At 36.9% G+C, this 23,071-nt stretch overlaps 1 protein-coding gene across 1 annotated transcript in view; it reads right to left on the reverse strand.

The window, feature by feature from the left end:
• Nucleotides 1-18,345: 18,345 nt before the first annotated feature.
• Nucleotides 18,346-23,071, reverse strand: part of Msr1 (macrophage scavenger receptor 1) — a 63,354-nt gene continuing 58,628 nt past the window's right edge. The window contains exon 10 of the mRNA XM_052752783.1: nt 18,346-18,924. Within this exon, the coding sequence (XP_052608743.1) occupies nt 18,791-18,924 (134 nt within the window). The 3' untranslated portion in view covers nt 18,346-18,790. The remainder of the gene's footprint in view (nt 18,925-23,071) is intronic.

Here is a 23,071-nt window from a genome sequence, read left to right on the forward strand (position 1 = left end):
CTAATGTCATTGTATTTAAAAGCTAAGTAACACTCCATTGTGTAAATGTATCACATTTTTTTATCCGGTCATTAGTTCACAAGCATCTAGGTTGTTTCTAGGTTCTGGCTATTATGAATAATGTTACTATGAACATAATTGAAAGAGAAACTCAAAGCAACTCCACTCAAGGTTGTATACTCTCTGCATATCTATTCAATATAGTACTCAAACTTCTAACTACAGCAATAAGACAACAAAAGGTGATCAAGGGGACACAAATTGGAAATGAAGAAGTTGAAGTCTCATTATTTGCAGATGATATGGTAGTATACATAATCAACCCTAAAACTTCTACCAGGGAACTCCTACAGCTGATAAATACCTTCAATGAAATGGCTGGATACATTAAAAAAATTCAATAGTCTTCCTTTATACAAACAATAAATGAGCTTCAAAAGAAATCAGGGAAACAACACCATTTACAACAGTCACAAATTATATAAACTATCTTGGCATAACTCTAACAATACAAGTGAAAGATCTATATGACAAGAACTTCAAATTTTTGTTTGTTTTTTTGTCTGTTGTTGTTGTTTTCAGAGCTGAGGACTAAACCCAGGGCCTTGTGCTTTCTTGGCAAGCACTCTATCACTGAGCTAAATCACCAACCACAGAACTTCAAGTTTTTGAAGAAAGAAATTGGAGAAGATATCAGAAGGTGGAAAGCTCTCCCATGCCCATGAATCAGTAGGATTAACATAGTAAAGATAGCCATCTGACCAAAAGCAATCTATAGATTCAATGCAATCCCCATCAAAATCCCCACTCAATTCCTTACAGACCTTAGAAGAACAATACTCAACTTTATATGGAAAAACAAAAATTCAGGATAGCTAAAACAATTTTGCATGATAAAAGAACTTCCAGAGGTATCATCATCCCTGATTTCAAGCTCTATTACAAAGTTATAGTAATAAAAACAGCATGGTCTTGGCATAAAAACAGACACGTGGATCAATGGAATATAATTGAAGACCCCAACATAAATCCATAAACCTATGGACACCAGAATTTTGACAAAGAAGACAAAATTATACAATGTAAAAACAAAGCATCTTCAACAAATTGTGCCGGCATAACTGGAGGTCAGCATGTAGAAGAAAGCAAATAGATCCATATCTATTGCCATGCACAAAACTCAAGCCTAAGTGTATCAAAGTCCTCAACATAAATCCAATTACACTAAACCTGATTGAAGAGAAAGTGGGAAAGAGCCTTGAACACATTGGCACCAGAGACAACTTCCTGAATTAAACATGAGTAGCACAGACACTGAGACCAACAATTACTAAATGGGGCCTTATGAAACTGAAAAGCTTCTGTGAGGTAAAGGACACTGTCAATAGGACAAAAGCAGCAGCCTACAGAATTTGAAAAGATCTTCACCAACCCCACATCTGACAGAGGACTGATCTACAAAATATATAAAGAACTCAAGACATTAGACATAATAAAACCAAATAATCCATTTTAAAATGGGGCACAGATCTACACAGAGAATTCTCAACAAAAGAATCTTAGTCAAGAGACACTTAAAAAATTGTTCAACATCCTTAGCCATCAGGAAAATGCAAATCAAAACAACTCTGAAATTCTATTTTACACCAGTCAGAACGCTGGAGATGTGGAGCAAGGGGAACAGTCCTCCACTGCTGGTGGGAGTACAAACTTGTACAGCCACATTTGGAAATCAAAATTTAGTTTTCACAAAAAACTGGGAATCAATCTACCTCAAGACCCACCAACTACTCTTGGGCATATACCCAAAGGATGCTCCATCACTCCACAAGGACACTTGTCCTTCATATTTTTTAATACTTAAAATGTAATAAAATGAATTAATCTTTTCATTATGGGTTATATATATTTTTTCTGTTTTACCACATATTTCCTAGTTAGCACAAGAAGGCTGAGGCAGGAGGGTTATGAGTTTGGATATACAATGAGATCATTTCTAAGGAGAAAGAAGAAAAAAGAGAGAAAGGAAGGAAGGAAAGAAAAAAGAGAAAAAAAGACAAATAGATGGCCCAACATGAGTAAATATAACTACAACCATCTAAGCCATGACAAAGATTAATAAAACAACATATACACAGAAGAAAAGACTGCATTTTAAACAGATAGTACTGAGAAAACTGGATGTCAGCATGTAGAAGAATTAAATTAGTCCAATATTTATCATCCCACATGAGTAAGTTCTAAATGCACTGAAGACCTCTATATAAAACTTGAAATGTTCTAACTACTAGAAGAAAACATGGCCAGCACCCAATTGGGTATAGGTGTAAGAAAGGATGTTCTGAACAGGACTCCATTTATTCAGGGATTAAGGCTAACCACTGATAAATAGGACCTCATAAAACTTAAAAGCTTCTATATATCAAAGGAAACAGTAACTTAGGTAAGGAGAAAGCTCACAGAGTGTGACAGAACAATTTGCTAATTATAAATAATATCTATAATGCTGCTAGTTCTATGGTCTGTTGTCTTTAAGTCTTATGAGAGCATAGTGTACAGAGTTTGACAACACATTCAATGAGCTATCACTCCTGTAGTTTTGTAGGATTATTATTATACAAATATTATGAATATCCTAGGCAATTTAGAAAAGTTAAATAGTTGCCCAAAGCTATCATGCTGGTGAATATTTGTCAACCTGACACAAATCTAGATCAGTGGTTTTTAACCTGTGGGTCACAACCCATTTAGGGGTTGACAGACCCAGAAAACACAGATAATGACATTATGATTCATAACAGTAGCAAATTTAGAGTTGTGAAGTAGCAATGAAAGTAATTTTATCGTTGAGGGTCACCACCACATGAGGAACTGTATTAAAGGGGCACAGTGTTAAGAAGGTTGAAAACCACTCCTCTAGAGTCACATGAGAAAAGGGATCTCAATATAAGCATCACCCCAATCAGCTTGGCCTGTTGCAATGTCTGTGAAGGATTGCCCTGATTGATGATTAATGTAGGAGGGCCCTGTCCACTGTAGGTGGTACCATCCTTAGGCAGGTGGATCTTTCCTAAATGAGGCAGAGAACAAGCCAGTAAACATTTTCCCTCCATGACCGATGCTTTAGTTCCTGCTTCAAGGTTTCTTTTGTGAGTTTTTATCCTGAATGATGGATTTAAACCTGCAAGTATAAGTCAAATACAAATAAGTCACTTTCCTGAATTATGGTGTGGTTTTTGTTACTTTTCTACAGCTGTGATGAAACACCATAACCAAAAGCAACTTAGGGAAGAAATATTTTATTTGCCTTACATCTGTTGAATCACAGTCCATTGAGGGAGACCAAGGCAAGGATTTAAATCATGGACTAACCTAGATGCAGAAACTGAGGCAGAGACCATGGAGAAGTGCTGCTTACTGGCTTGGTCCTCATGACGTGCTAAGCATGCTTTCTTATAGAATACAGGACCACCTGCTCAGGTGTGGTACCACCCACAATGGACTAGGCCCTCCCCTATCAATCACTAATTAAGGAAATGCCTTATAGGGGTGCCTACATCCAGATCAACCAAGGCATTTTCTCAATTGTGTTTCCTTCCTCTCTGATGATTGTATTTTGAATCAAATTGACATAAAACTACCCAGCACATGGTGTTTATCATAGCAACAGGAAGCAAACAAGAGCAGCTGTCTAATTAGTACACCTGAGAAACAATCAAGACTTGAACTTAGGTCTTCTCACTTCAGATTTTGTGTTCTTTTTATTATGAAGTACTTCACATTACCATGCAAAACACTTAGACCTAACATCTTTATGTTCAGCCTAGACCTCAGGTGACATCATTACATTCTAGATGCTTTACTGAAGAGAACTGACCAAATTCGAACCCTCCCAACCGACTCCTTCCCTATGCTCCGTTCTGCTCTGCTTAGGGGTGAGGCACTGTTTTTTTTTTTTATCATTCTCCCACACTCTGCCTGAACACTGAATCCTGGTGCAACATGAATACTGGTGATTCCACCACCTTCTTTCTTATTTCTAGTCTCTTCTATTCCTATTGTATAAAAGTGAAAAGTGATTCTTGCACTCCACTACTTTTCCTTTGAGAGAACATACAGCTGTAAAAAAAGTACAACTAATTTATTATATTTCCAATCTGTCTGCTGTTTAAATTATAAATGCTTTACATTAGCTTTAATTTATTAAAATATGCTGTGAGTGGTCTGGAGATGTTCAGGGGGACCAGTTAATATGCCCTGGCATCAACACTCAGAGAAGGTTATGCCTCCTTGACTGAGCAGATGTTTAAGTCATTTAGGGCTTATTTTAAAGTTCAAAAATAAACTTATTACAGCACAGGGACATTAACACTATGCTCAGATAAAGGGTAAAGTAAGAAAGCAAAGGATGATTACATGAACAAACACTTTTTCATGGTCTATTAGCAATTCTGTACTTGAATTAGTAGTTATTCTTATTATCTTCTAAATGGGGCATTGTTTTAAAACAGTAGACTATAAAATTATATATTGTATTACCAGTAAAACAAGTTATAAAAAGAGTTAAAGTGTGTTGTTCAAATCATAGATGGTCTTTTAATAAAAAAAAAAAAAACCCTGTAGCAGATATTGGGGGGAAAACTGAAAGATCAGAGAATCAGAGCAATCCACAGCCACCACCTATTACCTCACCAACTCCATGAATCCTCAGACTGAAATCCTTCGAGTCCTCACCCCAATGGGTCTCAGCTGAACTGCTTTATTTCCTGCTTCCTCGTACCTTATATATCTTTCTCTGCCCTGCCATCACTTCCTGAGATTAAAGGTGTATGTGTTTCCCAGTACTGGGACTAAAGGTGTATGCCATCACTGTCTAGCCTCTGTGTCTAATCTAGTGGCTGGCTCTGTCCTCTGATCCTCTGGCAAGCTTTACTGGGGTACACATTTATCACTACAGAAGTGTTTTCAAATGGCAGCTGGAGAGACACCTCACAGACTCAGTGAATTCAGAAATAAGATGAACAGGGAGGGAGTGTGTGAGGGAACTTCAGCTCTTCTAAGTGCAGAGTGGGAAACATAAAAAAGACTGATATTCAAGTTGGACCTGAATAATAAGTGACAACATAGAAATTCGAATAGAGAAGGATATAGTTTTCACAATCTGTCTCAATAGGAGCAGAAGAACAATTAGGGTTCATTGGCTCAAGAATATCCAGTTGGACCCAAAGGTAAAATGCATTCTGAAGTACTCTATCCCTTAGAACACATCAGTTTGGGCAGGGTCTTGAGTAGTCATATAAGGAAATAGCAATGTTTTACTAGCTGGGTACTGTAGTGACCTAGTAGTTTAGCTAGCTGATACAGTGGTGAATTTGAGAAAGCAGGTTTTTATGTCACAGAGATACTTGAGGACTCTTAGATTGGAATGGACACCAGTATTCTAGCTGCACTCAGGATGTGATCACATTTTGGTGAAGGTTGACGTTCAGTCTTGCTTCCAGTCTGAATTGACCAGAAAGAGTTAGTAATTAACAACACTGTGGTGATTAATTCTGATTGTCAGGTTGATGGGAATCAATTAATAAGCTCCTAGGGACCCTTGTCAGGATTTCTCTTGCTCAGAAAATTGGAAGCAGGAAGATCCACCTGAATGTAGAGAGCATCTTCTGGTGGTGCCTCAGATAAAAGGGGCCTAAGACTCCAAAGCAGGGGAGAGGGGGGCGCGGAAGGGGGGAGGACAAGGGAATCCGAGGCTGATATGTAAAATTAAATTAAATTATAAAATAAAAAGAATATTAAAAAAGGGGGCTAAGAAACATAAACTGTTATTTAGTTCATTTGCTTTATATGTGTGTGTGTGTGTGTGTGTGTGTGTATCATACACACAAAAATATCGGTATTTTTCCTCTAGAGAACCCTGACTAATACAAGGGCCTAATTTTTACTAAGTCATACAGAACCTAGATATAAACTAATAGTATATCTAATAAGACTACTGTTTACTTCATATTTGAAGATGTACTTTCTTCAGATTCTATACCAACATTGTACTTATATAAATATTTACTTGATTTTACTTCTTAATAAATGTCTGTTTTTTTTTAATCAGTGAAAATAAGTGTTGGAGCCGGGCGGTGGTGGCGCACGCCTTTAATCCCAGCACTCGGGAGGCAGAGCCAGGCGGATCTCTGTGAGTTCGAGGCCAGCCTGGACTACCAAGTGAGTTCCAGGAAAGGCGCAAAGCTACACAGAGAAACCCTGTCTCGAAAAACCAAAAAAAAAAAAAAAAAAAAAAAAGAAAATAAGTGTTGGATGGAAGCAAACATTGTTTGAGTACTCTGAATCAGATTCTCTGTACAGAATGCTCACTGAAGAATATGAATTGTGCAACTCTAGCACAATTGTTGGAAGTTAGAAGAAAAAAGCAAGGCTCTTAGATACTAAGTACAAAGTGAAATAAAATGGAAATCTGTTGTCTTCTTAGTCAGTTTTGGATTGCCTGGGTAATTTCTAAGGAAATAATTTTGTTTACTTTTTAAAGGCATTTTTGGGAATTTCATATATGAGCACTGTATTTAAAGAATTTCTCCCCCATTCCAACTATTCTCATGCCCCCCAATCCACTCGCTCTCAGACTCATGGCTTCTTTTCATTTAATTATTGTTCTTACAAACACACGCATACGAACACACACACACATACACACGTATACATATGAATATATAAACACAATCTGCTGATTTATACATATAAATATATAAGCAGAGCCTGCTGAGGAGCATAACCTCACGGCAGACCAACTCTCCCTCTCAATAATTCTTAATTACCTGCAACTTTTTGTCTTGAGGTGGGGCCTTGTGAGATTTTCCCCACCTATGTTAGCATAACAATGGTGGTGTCATTTTCAGGTTATGTGTAAGCAATCATATTGCTGAGGTTATATATAGGTATAGGCTCCCTGTCATATATAAAGAACATAATCTGACAGCAGATGTCCCGGCACTCTGCCTCTTACTATCTTTCCACCTCTTATTTCACTATGTTCCCTGAGCCACAGTTGTAGGTGGTTGTGTTGTAGATGTTTCAGTTGGGGCTGGACACCCCATGGTCAGTTAATTTATGCATCTTGACCAGTATGGATTTCTATGATTGCCTCTATCTGCATTAAAGAGAAGTTTCTTTGATGAGGAGTGAGAGCTACATGTTTCTGTGGGTATCTTGATAAACATTTAGAATGTAGTTAGGGATGATAATGGATTAGAAATGTGCCAGTATGGTCACACCAGACACAGGTAATGACCTAGGTTTACAGTACCAGCTGTGAATTCACTCCTATTGAGTGTGTATGTGTGTGTGTGTGTGTATGTGTGTGTGTGTTTGTGTGTGTGTGTATGTGTGTGTGTGCATGCACGTGCACACGCACATGTATTATATAATTTTAAATAAACAAAAATAACATGATTTTTGATGCTTTTTAAAAACATCCTTAGTGTTACTTATATCTCTCCTCTCCTCCTGCTTCCTCTCTCTTCTCTAGTTAAACTCTTTCCCTTCCCCTCTTCATAGCACTCTGTCCTATTAAACCCCCCCCACCCCTTTTTTGAGACAGGGTTTCTCTGTGAAACAGTACTGGCTGTCCTGGATCTTGCTCTGTAGACCAGGCTGACCTTGAACTGACAGAGATCCGCCTGGCTCTGCCTCCCGAGTGCTGGGATTAAAGGCGTGAGTCACCACCACCCGGCTAAACCCTTTTCTTTATCTACTCTTCTTTGGTACCTTTTAATTTCCTGGTTTATGTAGTTATTCCATGGTTATATGCCATGGTTTAAAGAATTGGAACTAGGAAAGAGCATGTGGTGTTTTTCTTTCTGGCTGTGGGCTATCCCAACATATTTTCTATTAATTTGCCTGAATATTCATAGTTTCATTTTTTTTCTTTACAGCTAGATAATACTCCATTTTGTTTCTGTATCACATTTTCGTTGTCCAGTCCACTGAAGAACACTTAGGTTGTTCCCATTTCCTTGCTTTTATGGAGAGTGGCAATGAACATGGCTGAGCAAATATCTCTAGATTAGGATGAAGTATCAGTCCTTTGGGCCTATGCCAAAGGGTGGTAGAACTGGATCATATAGTAGACTCATTTTTGGATTTTGAGAATTCTCCAGGCTGATTTCCAGAGTGGCAGCACCAGTTTTTAATTCCACCCCCAGTTTTCAATCTCACCAACAGTGAGAGGCGGTTCCCCTTGCCCCATATCCTGGTAGCATTTGTCCTCAGTCGTTGTCATGATCTTGGCGAATGTGACTGGGGTAAAGTGAAATCTCAGTGTTCCTTTAATTTGCATTTCCTTGATGGCTAAGAACACTGAATACCTTTTTTGAGATATTTCTTAGCCATTTTTAGTTCTTTTAAAAACTCTTTGTTCATATCCATGGCCCGTTTTTAACTGGATTTTCTTGTTGGTTTGTTTGTTTGTTTTAGTGCTTTATATATTTTAGATATCAATCCTCTATTGGATATATAGTTGGCAATGATTCTCTCCTGCTTTTCCTCTTAACTTGACTGACAGTTTCACAAAGGCTCACTTGTCACCTGCTGGCCCTATTCCTGGGTAAATGCAGTCTTCTTTGGGGAGTTCTTTTCAACATTTGTAACCTTTAGGCTATTGCCTCTTTTATTCTGGCAGTTTGTGATTTCAGGTTTTACACTGAGGCTTTTAATGCACATAGGTTTAAACTTTGTACAGGGTGATAGACATGGGTCTGAGTTCATTCTTCTGCATGTAGACAACCAGTTTTCCCAGCATTTCTTAAAGATGCCATCTTTTCTCCAGTGTATATATTTGACATCTTTGTCAAATATCTGAAGGTTCTAGTTATGTGAATTCAAATGTTTTGATCTTCTAATTTATTCTATTGGTCTTCATGTCTGTTTTTGCCTCAATACCATGCTGTTTTTATTACTATATTTCTGTAATATAGCTTGAATTCTGGAACAGTAATTCCTCTAGCATTCTTTTTTGCTCAAGATTACTTTAGCTTTGGGGGATATTTCATGGTTTTGTAGAATTTTAGAATTTTTTTCCTACTTCAGTGAAGAGTATTGTGGAGATTTTGATGGATTTGCATACAATCTGTGAATTGTTTTTGGTTGAATAGTCATGTTCACAATGTGAATTCTACCAATCTGTACATGGGAGAAATTTCCACACAGAAAGTAATTTTATTTATGTCATATATTCAACAATTTTGGAGGTTCAGAAATACCAAATCAAGGAGCTTTGCATGGTGACAGCTTCTTTTCTGTGCCATTTCACAGCACACGGTGTCCTCTCATCACTCCAACCAAATAGCCAACAAGAAGAACATTAATGTGACTTACGGTTTGAAGATTCAGACATCCTGGCAGGGAAAAGATGGCAGAAGGACTAGCAGGCAGTTGGTCACACTGAATTTTTCGTGAGAAGCCAGAGATGGATGAGAGTCAGGCCAGGCTACCCATAATTTGTACCTTACTACTGTTTAGCTAAATTGACATAGCATCAAATTGCTTCTAAATATCTATGCCTATACCTATAAACATTCCACTGTTGGCCTTAATCACAGTGTTGTTAATAAGTTTATGATTTTGTGTTGGGCCATACTCATAACTATTGTTGGCTGCTTGTGGTCTTTGAGCAACAGTTTGGGCATGACAGGTAAACATTATAAGGGGCCTAGGACTTCTTTTCTTGGTGGAGGAAGGAAATCAATTTGTCAACTTGAAAGGCATTTGAAATTTATGACCTATCAATTTTAAATCACAAGAAAGAAATTCCCTGTACTTTTTATTTTCCCACTTTAAAATTCAATATAGACCTGACTGTCAAAAAAAAAAAGTCTTCTAGATTTTGGGGAACGCAGAAATTAGTTACTACCCATCCCACTGATTCTTTGCAGTATATAAAATGAGCTATTCTTAATAAAATTCAGATTTTTAAAATTCTGATTTCAGTAAAATAAAAAAATGCATTTATAAGCCTTCAAAATGATGAATTTTTTATATTAACAATCAACTTTATTTACTGTCCTAAAAGTAACAATTGGGATGTATGAAAAATCATAAGGAATAATACTATTAATTATCTACCTAAAATGCCTATAATATACATAAATCACTAAATAAATATGCATATATAGTTTAAGTAAATTTTTCCTATCTGGCCTGATAATGCTATTCCCAAGAGCCATTCACCATCTAGTGAAAACCCCAATGCCAGTCATGAAAGCTCTCTTTTGAGTCAGGGCTGTGCAAGACTGTGCAAGACAAAAATCTTACAGGCTATTGCTGTTCTCATTGACTGCCGTCAAGAGGTGAACAATAAGTCTCTATTGCTATAGATATCATGTACTTCAGACTCAGGGTCCAGAGGTCCCTGAGATGGAACCGACTCAAAAACCTCTTCCCTGAGGACTAGGTTTCATGATACCAGCAGGTCCAAGCAAACATTCAAAGGAGGGAAGTAACCAACAGTCCTACCCAGTTATGATGTCTATGAACCCAACAATGACCACCATGATATTAGAACTGTAAGTGTAGTAGTCACTTGCATACCTTGGAGGTAGTCACCAGTTCTCTAATTGGACTTGAGACCTGATCAACGAGAGGGAAGCCATGTCTGGTACTGGAAACCAAGTCAAGTACCCAGGGCTAATATAGTCTTGGATCTTGAAGAAGAACATGTAATTGCCGGTTTACTAATAACATAATCCCTAATTACATTATAAATTTCTGTCCTTATACCTACAAATAAGTATAATCTTTAACTACCATCAAGGAAATATCTCTTGCTACTGATGGAAACCATTACTGAAAATCACAGCCAATTAAAATGTCATCCCCAGGGAATAAATAAAATAGTCTACTTCAGGGAAGAGCATATAAATTGGTTTTCCAAAACTAGTTCGCCAGGCCTGAAAAGATGTAAGTGCATGTAACTTACAAGAAGAAGGTTGTATTTATGCATTTAGAGATATATACACATGTACATAGTATATGAGCTGTAGAGCCTAGTTCCAACTGACACATCTACACCACAGCTCTTGGACCTAAGGCTCAGGGACCACAGCAGAAGAGGGGTGGAAAGATTGAAAGATTGTAAGAGCCCGAGAAAGAGGGACTTTGCTGTGAAATTGTGTCTCCTAGAGATGTCAGAAACTATACCCATTAAAATCTCACCAACATGACAAACTAAACATGATCTGAGCAAGAATGACATCAACAGACATGGTAATGAAGACGGGAGAAAACTCATGAGGCTTCAACCCTACACAAAGAACTACAGGCAACTCAAGAATGATGAGAATGAGGAAAATAGTCTTCCAGAGGGAAGATCACACCAGTTGGTTATCTAATATGGTGAGAACTGAAAACACACATACAAATCACCTTATACAGACTGAGTCAGTTGCATTTGTGCATTTAGGGATATATACATATATATGTATGTAAAAATAGTTAATGAAAAAGAGGTCACAAATTTGAAAGAGATAAAGGAGGGGGTGCATAGGAGGTCTTGGAAGGGACAATGGGAAAGACGAAATGGTGTGTTCATATTATGGTCTCAAAATATATTTTTAAAATGGGGTAGAAGCTGTAACTTCAACACCAAAGAATAAATGGGAGTACATAAATGTCTGTCCATTCTCCCTGTCCCCAAATATTTTAACACAACCTTCATCATAAGTGTCTTCTTTCTATTGAAAAATTCCTCTTTCAAATGACTTCATATAGAGAACATATTCTTTAAAATTCAACCCAAATTACTCTTGCATTATTTTTCATTTTATTTAATTTCTGCACATATGTCTGTGCACCAAGTGCATGCCTGGTTCCCATGGAGACTAGGAAGGAGTGTCAGATCTCCTAGGACAAGAGTTATAGATAGTTGTAGGGTGACAGAAAGGAGGGTTCTAGATATTAAACCTGGGTTCTTGGAAGAATAGACAGTACTCATTCATCAAGCTATTCTTCTTGCCCCTGCATTATTCTTACTGATTATAGAAAAGTGTATCTCCTTTATTTTTGGTTGTGAGCCTAGCCTTTAATGGCTGAGCAAAATAAAAAAAAAAAGTGTGTCTCTGTGTGTGCATATGTGTGTGTCTGTGTATATGTGTGTGTATACACGTGTGTACAGGTGCCACAGCTGAGTACAAGACCAGCCTGAACTATAATGTAAGACCCAGTCTTATAAGAATAAACAAAAATTAAAACTATATGTACTGGAAAGAATCTTCAAATTCACAAGCTGATGGTTTTGAAGTTCAGGCAATTATGATATGTGGAATTTGAAGAACAAATTTTGGGAGTTGGCTCTCCCCTTTCAGGGTTGGTTCCTGTGATCATCAGGCATGGCTATAAAGTGATTTTACCCACTGAGTCATCTCACAAGTCCTATTTTATTGATTTTTAAGAAGCATGTCATTAATATTATGGCTCTATATAGGCATGAGAAAATTAATGCTCATGGATGGATGGTGATAGAGTTGATACTAGGGTGTGGTGGGACCATCATGCAAATCTTCTGGCCAGGAGACTGAAAGAGCAGGTGATGTTGGTAAATGATGGATTAGTCCAGATGCCATGTCTCTTGCTGAAATAATTCCCCTAATATTTTCCACACAGCCCTGTGCTTTTTATGTGCCAATTAGCTCTTTAAGGAAACCACAGAAATTAAAGCAGCTTCCGTTACCAACATTGCTGATATCCACCAATGCCACACATGAATTATACAACAAAGGAAGATAATTACACCCAAGTGACTAATCAGATTTACAAAGAAACTCATATTGTTATCAAATATTAAAAATTCCCCACACATACCTATAATTCTCAGTAAAGAATTAGGCCAAGCCAGATTTACTGAAAAGTAAAACAGTCTTTCTCCTCCTTTCTCTTTGTCTTTCTAGACAGGAATAATAAAAATAAAGAAGCCAACTTGAATATTATGAGACTGTAGGGCTTACATACATTTTCACCACATAATCTATTCTTCTTAGTAAGGCTTTTTTTTTATTTTGACGTTATAATACAAGTACATAATTTTTTTTCTGCTTTCTGCTTCCTCCTTCCAAACCCTCCCATGTATCCCTCCTTACTCCTTTTCAAACTCGTAGCCTCTTTCATTTTTCATTAACTGTTGCAATTTTGTAGACAGATGTGATACTACATGAGGAAGAACCAAGATACCGGTATCTTATTTGGAAGATGAAAAAGTGTTGAGCGTTAGAAAGGAAGCGCCGTTGGTTTCTGTGTTCATCACGGGTCTGGCTGAGCTTCCATTCCATAATTATGTCAGTTTTAGAGGCTGCAGCGCATCACTTCCGCTAAAACAAACCCTGCTTCAGGTGGTGCTGTGCCCACCCGTTCCCGGAAGCCTTCAGAGTGGCAGTTTTTCTTGCAATCGCAGGCGCCATCACATAGTACTTCCTTTCCCACACAGTTGCTCTGATTTCCAGCTGTCTTTTGAATCCAATTAAAAATTCCTGGACTGCAGTTTCCACCCTAGTGCCAATGGCTTTGTTTGACATCCTTTTTGAGTGTACTGCTCATAAAAATCTTGGTGTCAGCCACACACGTTCTTCTTTAGATCCCAAGAACTTCAAGGACAGGTCCAACTTACTTCCTTTTTTCTTTCTGTTGCCTACTTCTCTGCTGCTCGCCACAGCCTGGCTGGGATCTGGCTATGCCATGGATTTCTAGCTTGTGAGACGTCCCTCCTTCGCCCCCTGGCCCCACCCCACCCCCAGTGACAAGCATTCTGTAGGTCTAGCCAACTTTTCCTGTGATAGCGTTAAAATGAAAAAAAAAAATTGGATTTTTTTTTTTTTTTCTGGAGAGAAGGGTAAGGGAATAGTGAAGTCAAAAAAGAATCCAAGTGAAGAGAAAGAACCGAAGGCTCTGGAAAGCCCGAGGAAGGTTTGTTGAGGCTGTTTCTGGTACCCCTGCCTCTCCTACATTTACTCCCACCCTGGCTCTTTTCATGGTATGAGAGCTCATCATAGTCCCACTTAGGATCAGTCTTCGGGAAAATTACCCTTTCCCTGTGTTTTGTTTGTTTGTTTTTGTTTTTGTTTTTTGTTTGTTTCCGGACCCCTGTAAAGGCTTAGAGTAGGCTCTCTCCACTGTCCTTGCCAAGGATCCTCAGGAAGGCTGGGAAATCCTCTCCTTGTAGAATTTTATCTTCCTCAGAGTGGAAAACACTTCTTTCACTGCATCACACTAATCTGAGTCCCACATTATTTTCCCTCCCTGAAAACATGAGTAACTTAAAAGTTCCATCCACCCAATCAATTTACTATTTTAATTTATGGGCACTATCACATTTTTAATCTTAATGAAGAAATGGCACATTTCATGTTAAAATAAATGAGGGTTGGGATTCAGATGGGAATTTATGTTATGTTAAAATAAATTAGGGTTGGGATTCAGGAGGGGAGGGCCTGAGAGGAGATGGGAGAGGAAAAACTTTATCAGAATATATTGTATGAAAACAGTCTATTTTCAATAAAAAATAGATAAAAAAGGAAAAGAAGACAGTTTGGAAAACAAAAGAACTTTGAAAGTAACTTCATTTCTGCAACTTTATAGACATCAAATGTGGGAAGGATAGGAAAGATTTGAAGCACTTGAAAAAAAGTTGCTTTGACTCTGTCCATATTTCTCCACCTAGACTTCTTATAATCTCAACCTGAATCAAGCAGCTCACACAGAATTGTTCCATTTCCATGGCATATGGATAAGCATTGTGGGCTGAATGCCTTCCCTATAAAACTTGCAGCCAGTACCATTTCAGGCTGAGTACCCTCACCCTTATCTGAATATTTTGAGAACCAACCTGGAATCACATATTGCATAAAATAGCATCTCTAGGTATCATGTCAATATGGCACATAAATGAATTTTATATGGAGAGGAAATGAGGAAGACCTTTATCCTCCACACACATGCATGTACACCCACACAAACATGTATGTACTCCTCCACACACCACTCTGAGGGGATCACTGGGTCTTGTTGGCCAGATACTATAGATACTATAGCTGAATCAGGGATATCCAGGTTCATGGAGTGATCCTGTCTCAAAAATGAGATGGAGAGGGAGATTAAAGAAGACATTATCAGCTTCTGACTTCACCACACATACACACTCATGCACTTGCACGCACAATGCACACATGCACATTCACATGAAATAGAACTTGAGTACTATGATAGAAATAATTGTTTAATATTACTATGACCCAGATGAACTTCTCCTTTGTTTAATTTATTGCTATCTTTTAGCATATGCCATTTCAATATATCAAAAACTTATTTAATTACCTCCTAATTCAAAATGTTTAACACATAATAGAGATGATTACCAAATATGCTATTTCTTGAAGTTCCCTCTATATACTCCCAGTTTTGCACTTTCCTTTCTTCTTTTCTCTCTTTCATTCTTCTTTTCTTTTATTCTTGACTTTCCCAGATTACCAATTCTCCCATCTGGTCACTCCAGCAGTTGACTGGGATATATGGCATGCCAGTTCTCTGACAAGTACTTGATATCCCTAATCATTGTTTATTCAGAATAATAGATGTGTGCTCACTTTATTCTACCATTATATCTTTAGAATGGGATGGTTATTTTGTTGTTTAAGGAAGGAAACAAATAGTGTCGATAGTTTTAGCAATCTTTTTGAGAAAATGAAGCATCAAAGACATTTTTGTGATTAGCAAAAGAAATATTTTCCATGAAGACTGGTTAAACTTGTTTGGCCCTGGGGAGGTTCCTGATGGATGGTTAACACTGTATTTCCAGTCTCTTGCTTTATTCTCTAAAATTATTCCAGTATGTAGTTCTCATTTTTTTAAATTAGGGAATCCAATTGAACTCAAAGAGCCACATTCACTTCTACAGTTTTAAAAATGAATTCAATAATATACTTTGTATTTCTGGTATCTGAATTTTTTTGTAGAAAAAGAAACTACATGGCAATGGTTTTATGTTTTATATAACTCGTTTGAAATCTGAGAATATATGGTTCAATCTCAGCATTGTATTGCCTTCATAAAGCAAAGTTTAGCAGTGAAGTCTTAACTGTCATCCTACTTTAAAAGGTGACTAACTCAGTACATAATTACAATTCTGCAACGGTCTCTATTCTCCTATCTTCTGTACCTAAGTTTCAAGATCCAGAACAACACATGCTGTGTTTCCTGTGTGCAAGGACGTCTTTCTTTTCCTTTTTTGGTATTCTCATCTCATTTATAGAAGTTTCAAGTTTCAAAATATTCAATTGGATACATCATTATTTTTTTAAAAATTCCATGTAAAATCCCAGAGAAAGCATATTCCTTATTCTTTTCATTTTGTGCAAGTCACTAGATAAAACCAACTTATTAGATGATAGGTTTATTTTGGAACATGCTTTCAGTGAGAACCCATCACTTCAGAGAAGGCAAAATGGCAGGAGCATGTGGGAGCAGAAAGAAATGAAAATCTGTTCTCCACCTACTTTCCATTTTCATTTAGTGCCAGAACCACAAACAATAAGATAGAGTCACAAAATTCAGGTCTTAGTTTCTCAGTTAAATCTCTTTGGAAATGCTCTCAAGGAGATGGCTAGAGGTGTATCTTCTAGATTATCCTAAATCCCAATAGCATGACCAGTAATGTTAACCATCACATAGCCACCCCTGTCATATTAACATAATATTCAAGTTAAATTCTAACATGTTGTCCCTGGTGCCTAAAGTCTCACATTAATCTCATAATGCAAAATACATTTAGTTTATTTTCAAAGAGTCCTCAAAGTCATAAGAGTTTCAAACTGTTCAAAACAGAAGTTCAGAATCCCTTCTTAGAATCAGGCAATCTCTTCCCTGTGAATTCCTACTTTTAAAAAGTATAAGTTACACACTTCTAGTATATAATCTCTCAGTATAAATATTGCCAATCCAAAAGGGATGAATTGAATTATAGTAAAGAAAGAACAGTCAAAAAACCACTGAAATCCAATATGATAAACATTAACTTACATAACTCTCTGTTAGGCACATGGATTCCCAAAGAAATTATCTGGATTCCTAAAGTACTGAGTAACCTAGAAATTTTATTTCTGCTATCTCAGCACACTTAAACTTTCTCTTGGATAATAAGTTCTACTCTGTACATGAAGCTTTTCTCAGTAGATGTCTCTCAGTTCGGGCAGCACCAACTCAACTGAGGTTTCACCTTCACAGCTTCACACAATGTCCTCTAGGGGATTCTCAATAGGAAATCAGACTCTGACACTACTTCCTGACCTCAGTATCTTTCTAGTGTCTTGTTGTAAGCCTCTGCGAATCCCTTGCTCTTCTATTTTATACTATATGGAACGAGGCTTCTAAGTTCGGTCTTGAAATACAGTCTGGCCCCTTTCTGCCAAACAATTACAAAGGTCTCTGTGTACACTGGTGGCTGATTCCAGGACAAAACTTCTCTAGGAAATTGTTTTCTAGCAGAGAATCGCTTGAGCAGAATTTTCAGTTCAATTTCTGTCCTTTCAAATAAATTTGCATTTTTATAAGTTAGAGCCTTTCCTTGGTGTTGCCATCAAGGCACCCTTATTTTTTTTCTACTGCAAAATGTGAAGTTCCTCATTAATTTTTTGAATCATCTAACAATCACAGTTCCTTCTTCCCCCACTTCTTTGTCAGCAACTTTAAACCAGTGCATGCTCATTTCTCACTAAAACCGCACATTTTCCATAGCTTCCTGCTCCACTTCTTGCTCTTTTTCCTTGTAGATTTGTATGAAAACAGAGATTTGTAACAATGTCACAGACTGATCCAATTATATCATGAAGTTTTATCCACTAAAGACATTAGCCCATTGGTTTTTATTTAGTCTAGAACAAAAATAGAATGAAATCATATTAGTTTCCAGTAGGTAACATGAATGGCCCTTTCCAGGTCTTGATAGAATCCTTATTTCCTTTTGAAACCTCCAGAAACTGACTTTTAGCATTTGCGTTTTTCTCACCATTATGAACTTCCAAATTCCTACCAGGATACTCCATTAAGTTCTGCTTATAGCATTGTAGAGCAGCTACAGCTTATGGCTCCAGACTTTCCTCCATTCCTCCAGTTAAATTAATTCAACAAGTTGACAAGCTACAGTCAGGTTTATGGCAATTTTTACAATCTCACTTCTGTACAAATTTTCTCCATTCGTTATTTTTTCCTCATTGCTATAAATGAAACTTGAGGAAGAAGGATTTGTTTTTTGTTTTTTGTTTTTTTTTTTTTTTTTGACTCATGGCTTCAGTTAGTCTGTCTCAGTGATAGAAGCATTATGGAGTTAGTGTTCATAGTCAGGAAGCAGAGAGAGATGAATAATGGTGCTCCACTCACTCACTTTCTCCTTTTGTTTCAGTCTGCATCCCATGCCAATGGAATAGAGCTACCAACAACTCCACCTCAGTTTAATGTCCTCATAGAAATAACTATACTTTTGCCACCCTAGGCAAAAATTGCCACTTATAGATTCTCTCAAGCTGACAATCAAAATTAACCATTGCAAGAAGTTAGACTGCTTCATATAGAGACATAGATTAAGTTTGGTGTGTTCAAAAACTTTTTCCAGTCACTTAAAATATAATTTTTCTTTTACCAATACTGTGAATGCCTTCACTATCCATTGAAATTGTTTTAGTGGAGCAGGGCAACTAAAACAATTTTACAACAGTGATTTCATAAATGTTAGTGAAAATATGATGTATTATGAAGTGCATGTAACTCCAGCATCTTCGGCATGTGAACAGGCTAACACTCCCCATTGCCTGATTTTACAGTCTTCAATAGATGATTCTCTCCCAAAACACATCACTTCATTCAGCCATATTGGACCAGTACCTGCAATAATCAGATACATCTGCATTAGTAATTGTGGCTAAGGGTTTATGATTGAACGGGGCAAAATATTGGTTACTCTTTATATGCAAGTACTGTGAGTCTAAAATTGGCTTTCCTGCCTCAGAAAACTTCATACTTTGCAACCCTGGAAACTACTAGACTGCAAAATAATAATAGTTACAAAAAAAAGTCCCTGCACAGTTCTGTGAAAGCCCAGATTAAAGGGTAATTGATTGTCTCCCTGAGGATGCATTGGCTTTCGTTGTTGATCTAAAAATAAGGAAGCATTGACAGCAGTGGATCTATGCAATGACGTGTTGATTGAAGTGTTCTTAGATGTTGGAATTTTGGTGCACACCTGGAGATAAAAGTACTGGCAGAGAAGGGATGGCATGGCAGCAACTTCTTTTCTTCTGTAGCTTTTAGCTATGAGTGTATTTCACTGAGCATTGCCTAGTTCACCAAATAGCCTATCTATTTTAATGAAACTACCATATTGACTTAGTAAAGCATTTGTAAAACCATCCTATAAGGAAGCCCTGGACTGAAAGTGGTGTTGATTTTAAGCACAAGCAAATAAAAAATTGGTGAGGCTAAAACACATTCACTTCCTCTGAGGTCATTCACAGGTTCATTATAATGAAGAAAAACTACTCACTAGTAGACTACCTAACAAATATTTAATTTAATAAATAAGCAGACTAAGGTGTCACTAAAGATAGAATTTTATCAAGAAGAAAACAATTGTTTTTGGAAAGGAAGCTGTGTTATGAAAGATAAATTTAAAAATCAGTGCTTGGAAATATTTTTTTCTGACATTCTTTCTTCAGTGTATCACTGTAAAAATTCTCCTTGTTTTTTGTTCTTAAGATATTAGAAAACAGAACCTTTAGGAAACATAAACATGTGCTTACATCAGGTTTTGTTGGCCATATTAAATCCAAACCTCTAGTTGAGGTTTTCAGAACAATATGTAGATGGTGAATTGTAAACATAATCGCATAGTAATATGTGCATACAGAAACAATCAGTTACTGATGATGTCATAATTCATAGTGTAGAAAACACGTGATCTAAAACATAGATAAAGCTTGATCTGTTTGGGAGGCATCCAGGCAGTGGGACTGGGTCCTGTGCTCATTGCATGAGTTGGCTGTTTGAAACCTGGGGCCTATGCAGGGACACTTGGCTCGGCCTGGAAGGAGGGGACTGGACCTGCCTGGACTGAGTCTAACAGGTTGATCTCAGTCCTTGGGGGAGGCTTTGCCCTGGAGGAGGTAGGAATGGTGGGTAGGCTGGAGGGAAGGGGAGGGGGCGGGAGGGGGGAGAACAAAGGAATCTGTGGCTGATATGTAGAACTGAATTGTATTATAAAATAAAATAAAATAAAATTTTTAAAAAAGCTTTCTCATTATAAACAAAAATACTTATTTCATATGGCAAAGAAAGCATGGAAATGTTTAATATTTTAGAATAGTCTCTGGGTATCTAAAACACAATTGGTGTTAATGACTGAAACAAGACATATTTGGCAGGTTAAATTGGAAGTTGGACTATATTATAAAACCTCTTGAATTATACATAGTGAGCCATCAAAATACGTACATCATCAGATATATATTTTAGAGTTGTATGTCAGAGTGGAAGTTTAACGGAAAAATTTTCAAAGGAGAAAGAAACTTCATAAGATTCATTTATGGAAATTTTCCTTGAGGACTCAATTTTTATTTGTTTGTGGAATAGAACAAGAACACTACTTTTCCATATATAACAAAGATTGGTGCATTCATTTAAGATTTAAGTAACATGTGTCTCTACTAGGAAGAGCTAAACACAAGACACAATTTTGTTTTGCATTATCAAGGTAATTATAATTATTGTTTTCATGTAATAGCTAATAAATTATCAGAATCTAAATATTTCCTTTATGTTTTGATTTATTTGTTTTCTTGGTTTTGTTTGTTTGTTTTAATTTGGTGTTTGGGGGATTAAATCCAAGATGTTGGGTATCCTAAGCTCAAGTGATCTGCTCCTACTGTACACCTCCAGCCCACAATGTTCCTATTACAAAAGAACAAAGGATTCCTGAGATGCTCAAATATAAAAGTAATACTAATAAGCTTGAGAATTCAATCATCTGGAGAATGTCTACAACAGCACTGCACTTTTGTGATTGAAATATGAAGACATAAAAAAAAAGAAATATGAAGACATAAAAAAATAATGTAAGAAAATATAATCTCGAAGGTAGAAACCTTGCAAGAAATGCTTTTTAGTTCTCAAATTGCTTATTGTGTATGGCATGACCTTTTCTGTATTTGTGAATATTTATTTGTGTGTGCATTTTCTTTCCAGGACATAAAAAATCTTATGGAAAGTTCTGGAAAGCCCTAAAGGGATACTCAAAAACCACAGACAACAGCCATATATGGTCACTCCAATGCTTACATGGAATAAAGATAAAGCAGAGGGAAATATACCAATTGTATTCATCACATGCAAATGTAGGTAAACAGAGGTGAAACTGTGGAGAAACCGTGGCCTTACTATCCCTCTGGGGACAGAAGAAAAGAAAGGCCCATGGCCTCTGTCCTCGGGTTTCTATGATGGTTTTACTTTGAATTATTTTGTAGCTCTATTCGTTTGGTTCAAACCTTAGCAGTACAGCTTTTCTCATCCAGGGAAAAAGAAGTAAGAGTGAGAAGAATCCCATTGGTGGTAGCTATTCGAGTAAGAAAATAAAACCACCTAGTCAATGTGCTGATAGGTGAACACAGAGGGTTTTAGAGACTGTGACCAAGCAGTTCATCTAGAATCCCTAGTGCTGGAATCCTGAGGGTGTGGTGATGATAATACAAACGCAGGCTTATTCCCTCCAGGATTTCTTACATGACAGGACTCACTCATGGTTTGTTTGATTCAATGACTCATTGAATCCTCCACCAATATTAAACAATTAAATTTCATTTTTGTTCTAATTTTCTACTGACAGAACAGAAACTGATATAGAAGTAGGAACTTTGCCCAAAGCCACACAGAATCCCTATGTTGTGTCTGCCCAGAGCCAATCAATATTCACCGCATTCCTCTGCATTTCTTAGATTTAACCATACAGTGAATCTGTTTTGAGTACAAAGAATTCAAATCCCACACTCACTTGGAATGACTTCCACCTGGGGGCTTATGTTCTAGGTGGATAAAACAATTGATGTCACAAACATGGTAGCAGAGTTTATATTTGCATCCATAACTTTTGACTATTATTCTAGACCTCACAGCGAGGACAGACACAGGTGATAAAATTTAAGGCCCCATCAATGATGATCTCTTTTGCTGAGCAGAAAGGATTCTGTAACTGTGGGAACATTTGGAGTGCTTGAAGATGATATCCTAGGTATTTCTCCTCTGATTCTGTTTATTCTCTAACTTTTAAAATAAATGCAATACTTCCATTTCAAAGCTAAATGGACTCAGAGGATACAAAACTATCTCAAAATAGCAGAGAGTAAAGCTAAGCAAAACCATGAAGACACCAAAACCCTGTACTATTTACTCATCACACAGAAGCTAAATAGAGGTAAGGAAATAATTTATAAATATTTGTTTTATTTTTGTATTAATATATTCAGAACTATTGAGCCTAAGGGAAATTTTTATTTAATACACATTTTCCAACTTATTCCAAATGCTTTTCTGCCTTTAAAAAATTAATGCAAAGGTAGCATAAAATTCATGAAATTTTATCTTTATGCAAAACTAAGAGATTAAAAAGTAAATTTGCTTTTGTTTCTTTAGATAATAACAATTATTTAAGGAATTCTGCTGTTGTTGCAGTCACTGCTGGGTGTTTGTCTGTAATATATTCTTTGTACCCACTGGGAACATACGTAACTTGTGTAGAATTTAGTAGATATGCTTCCGACCAACTTAGTACTCAGTTGATCTAGCTATAGTTATCTATCATTTGTCTATCTATATATTTGTCTCCTACCTACCTATCTACCTATATATCATCTTTCTACCACACCTATCCATGTATTCATCTATATATTTATGATTGATTTTTCTTGAAATTTGTTAGCTGTTAGAGAAAACAAAGAACATGCTTTTGTGTTTCTAAAAGCAAGCAAGAATGAAAGCATTGTCT

The sequence above is a fragment of the Peromyscus californicus genome, unplaced genomic scaffold (assembly GCF_007827085.1).
Source record: "Peromyscus californicus insignis strain IS unplaced genomic scaffold, ASM782708v3 Scaffold_23__1_contigs__length_62951481, whole genome shotgun sequence".
NCBI classification, from domain to species: Eukaryota; Metazoa; Chordata; class Mammalia; order Rodentia; family Cricetidae; genus Peromyscus; species Peromyscus californicus.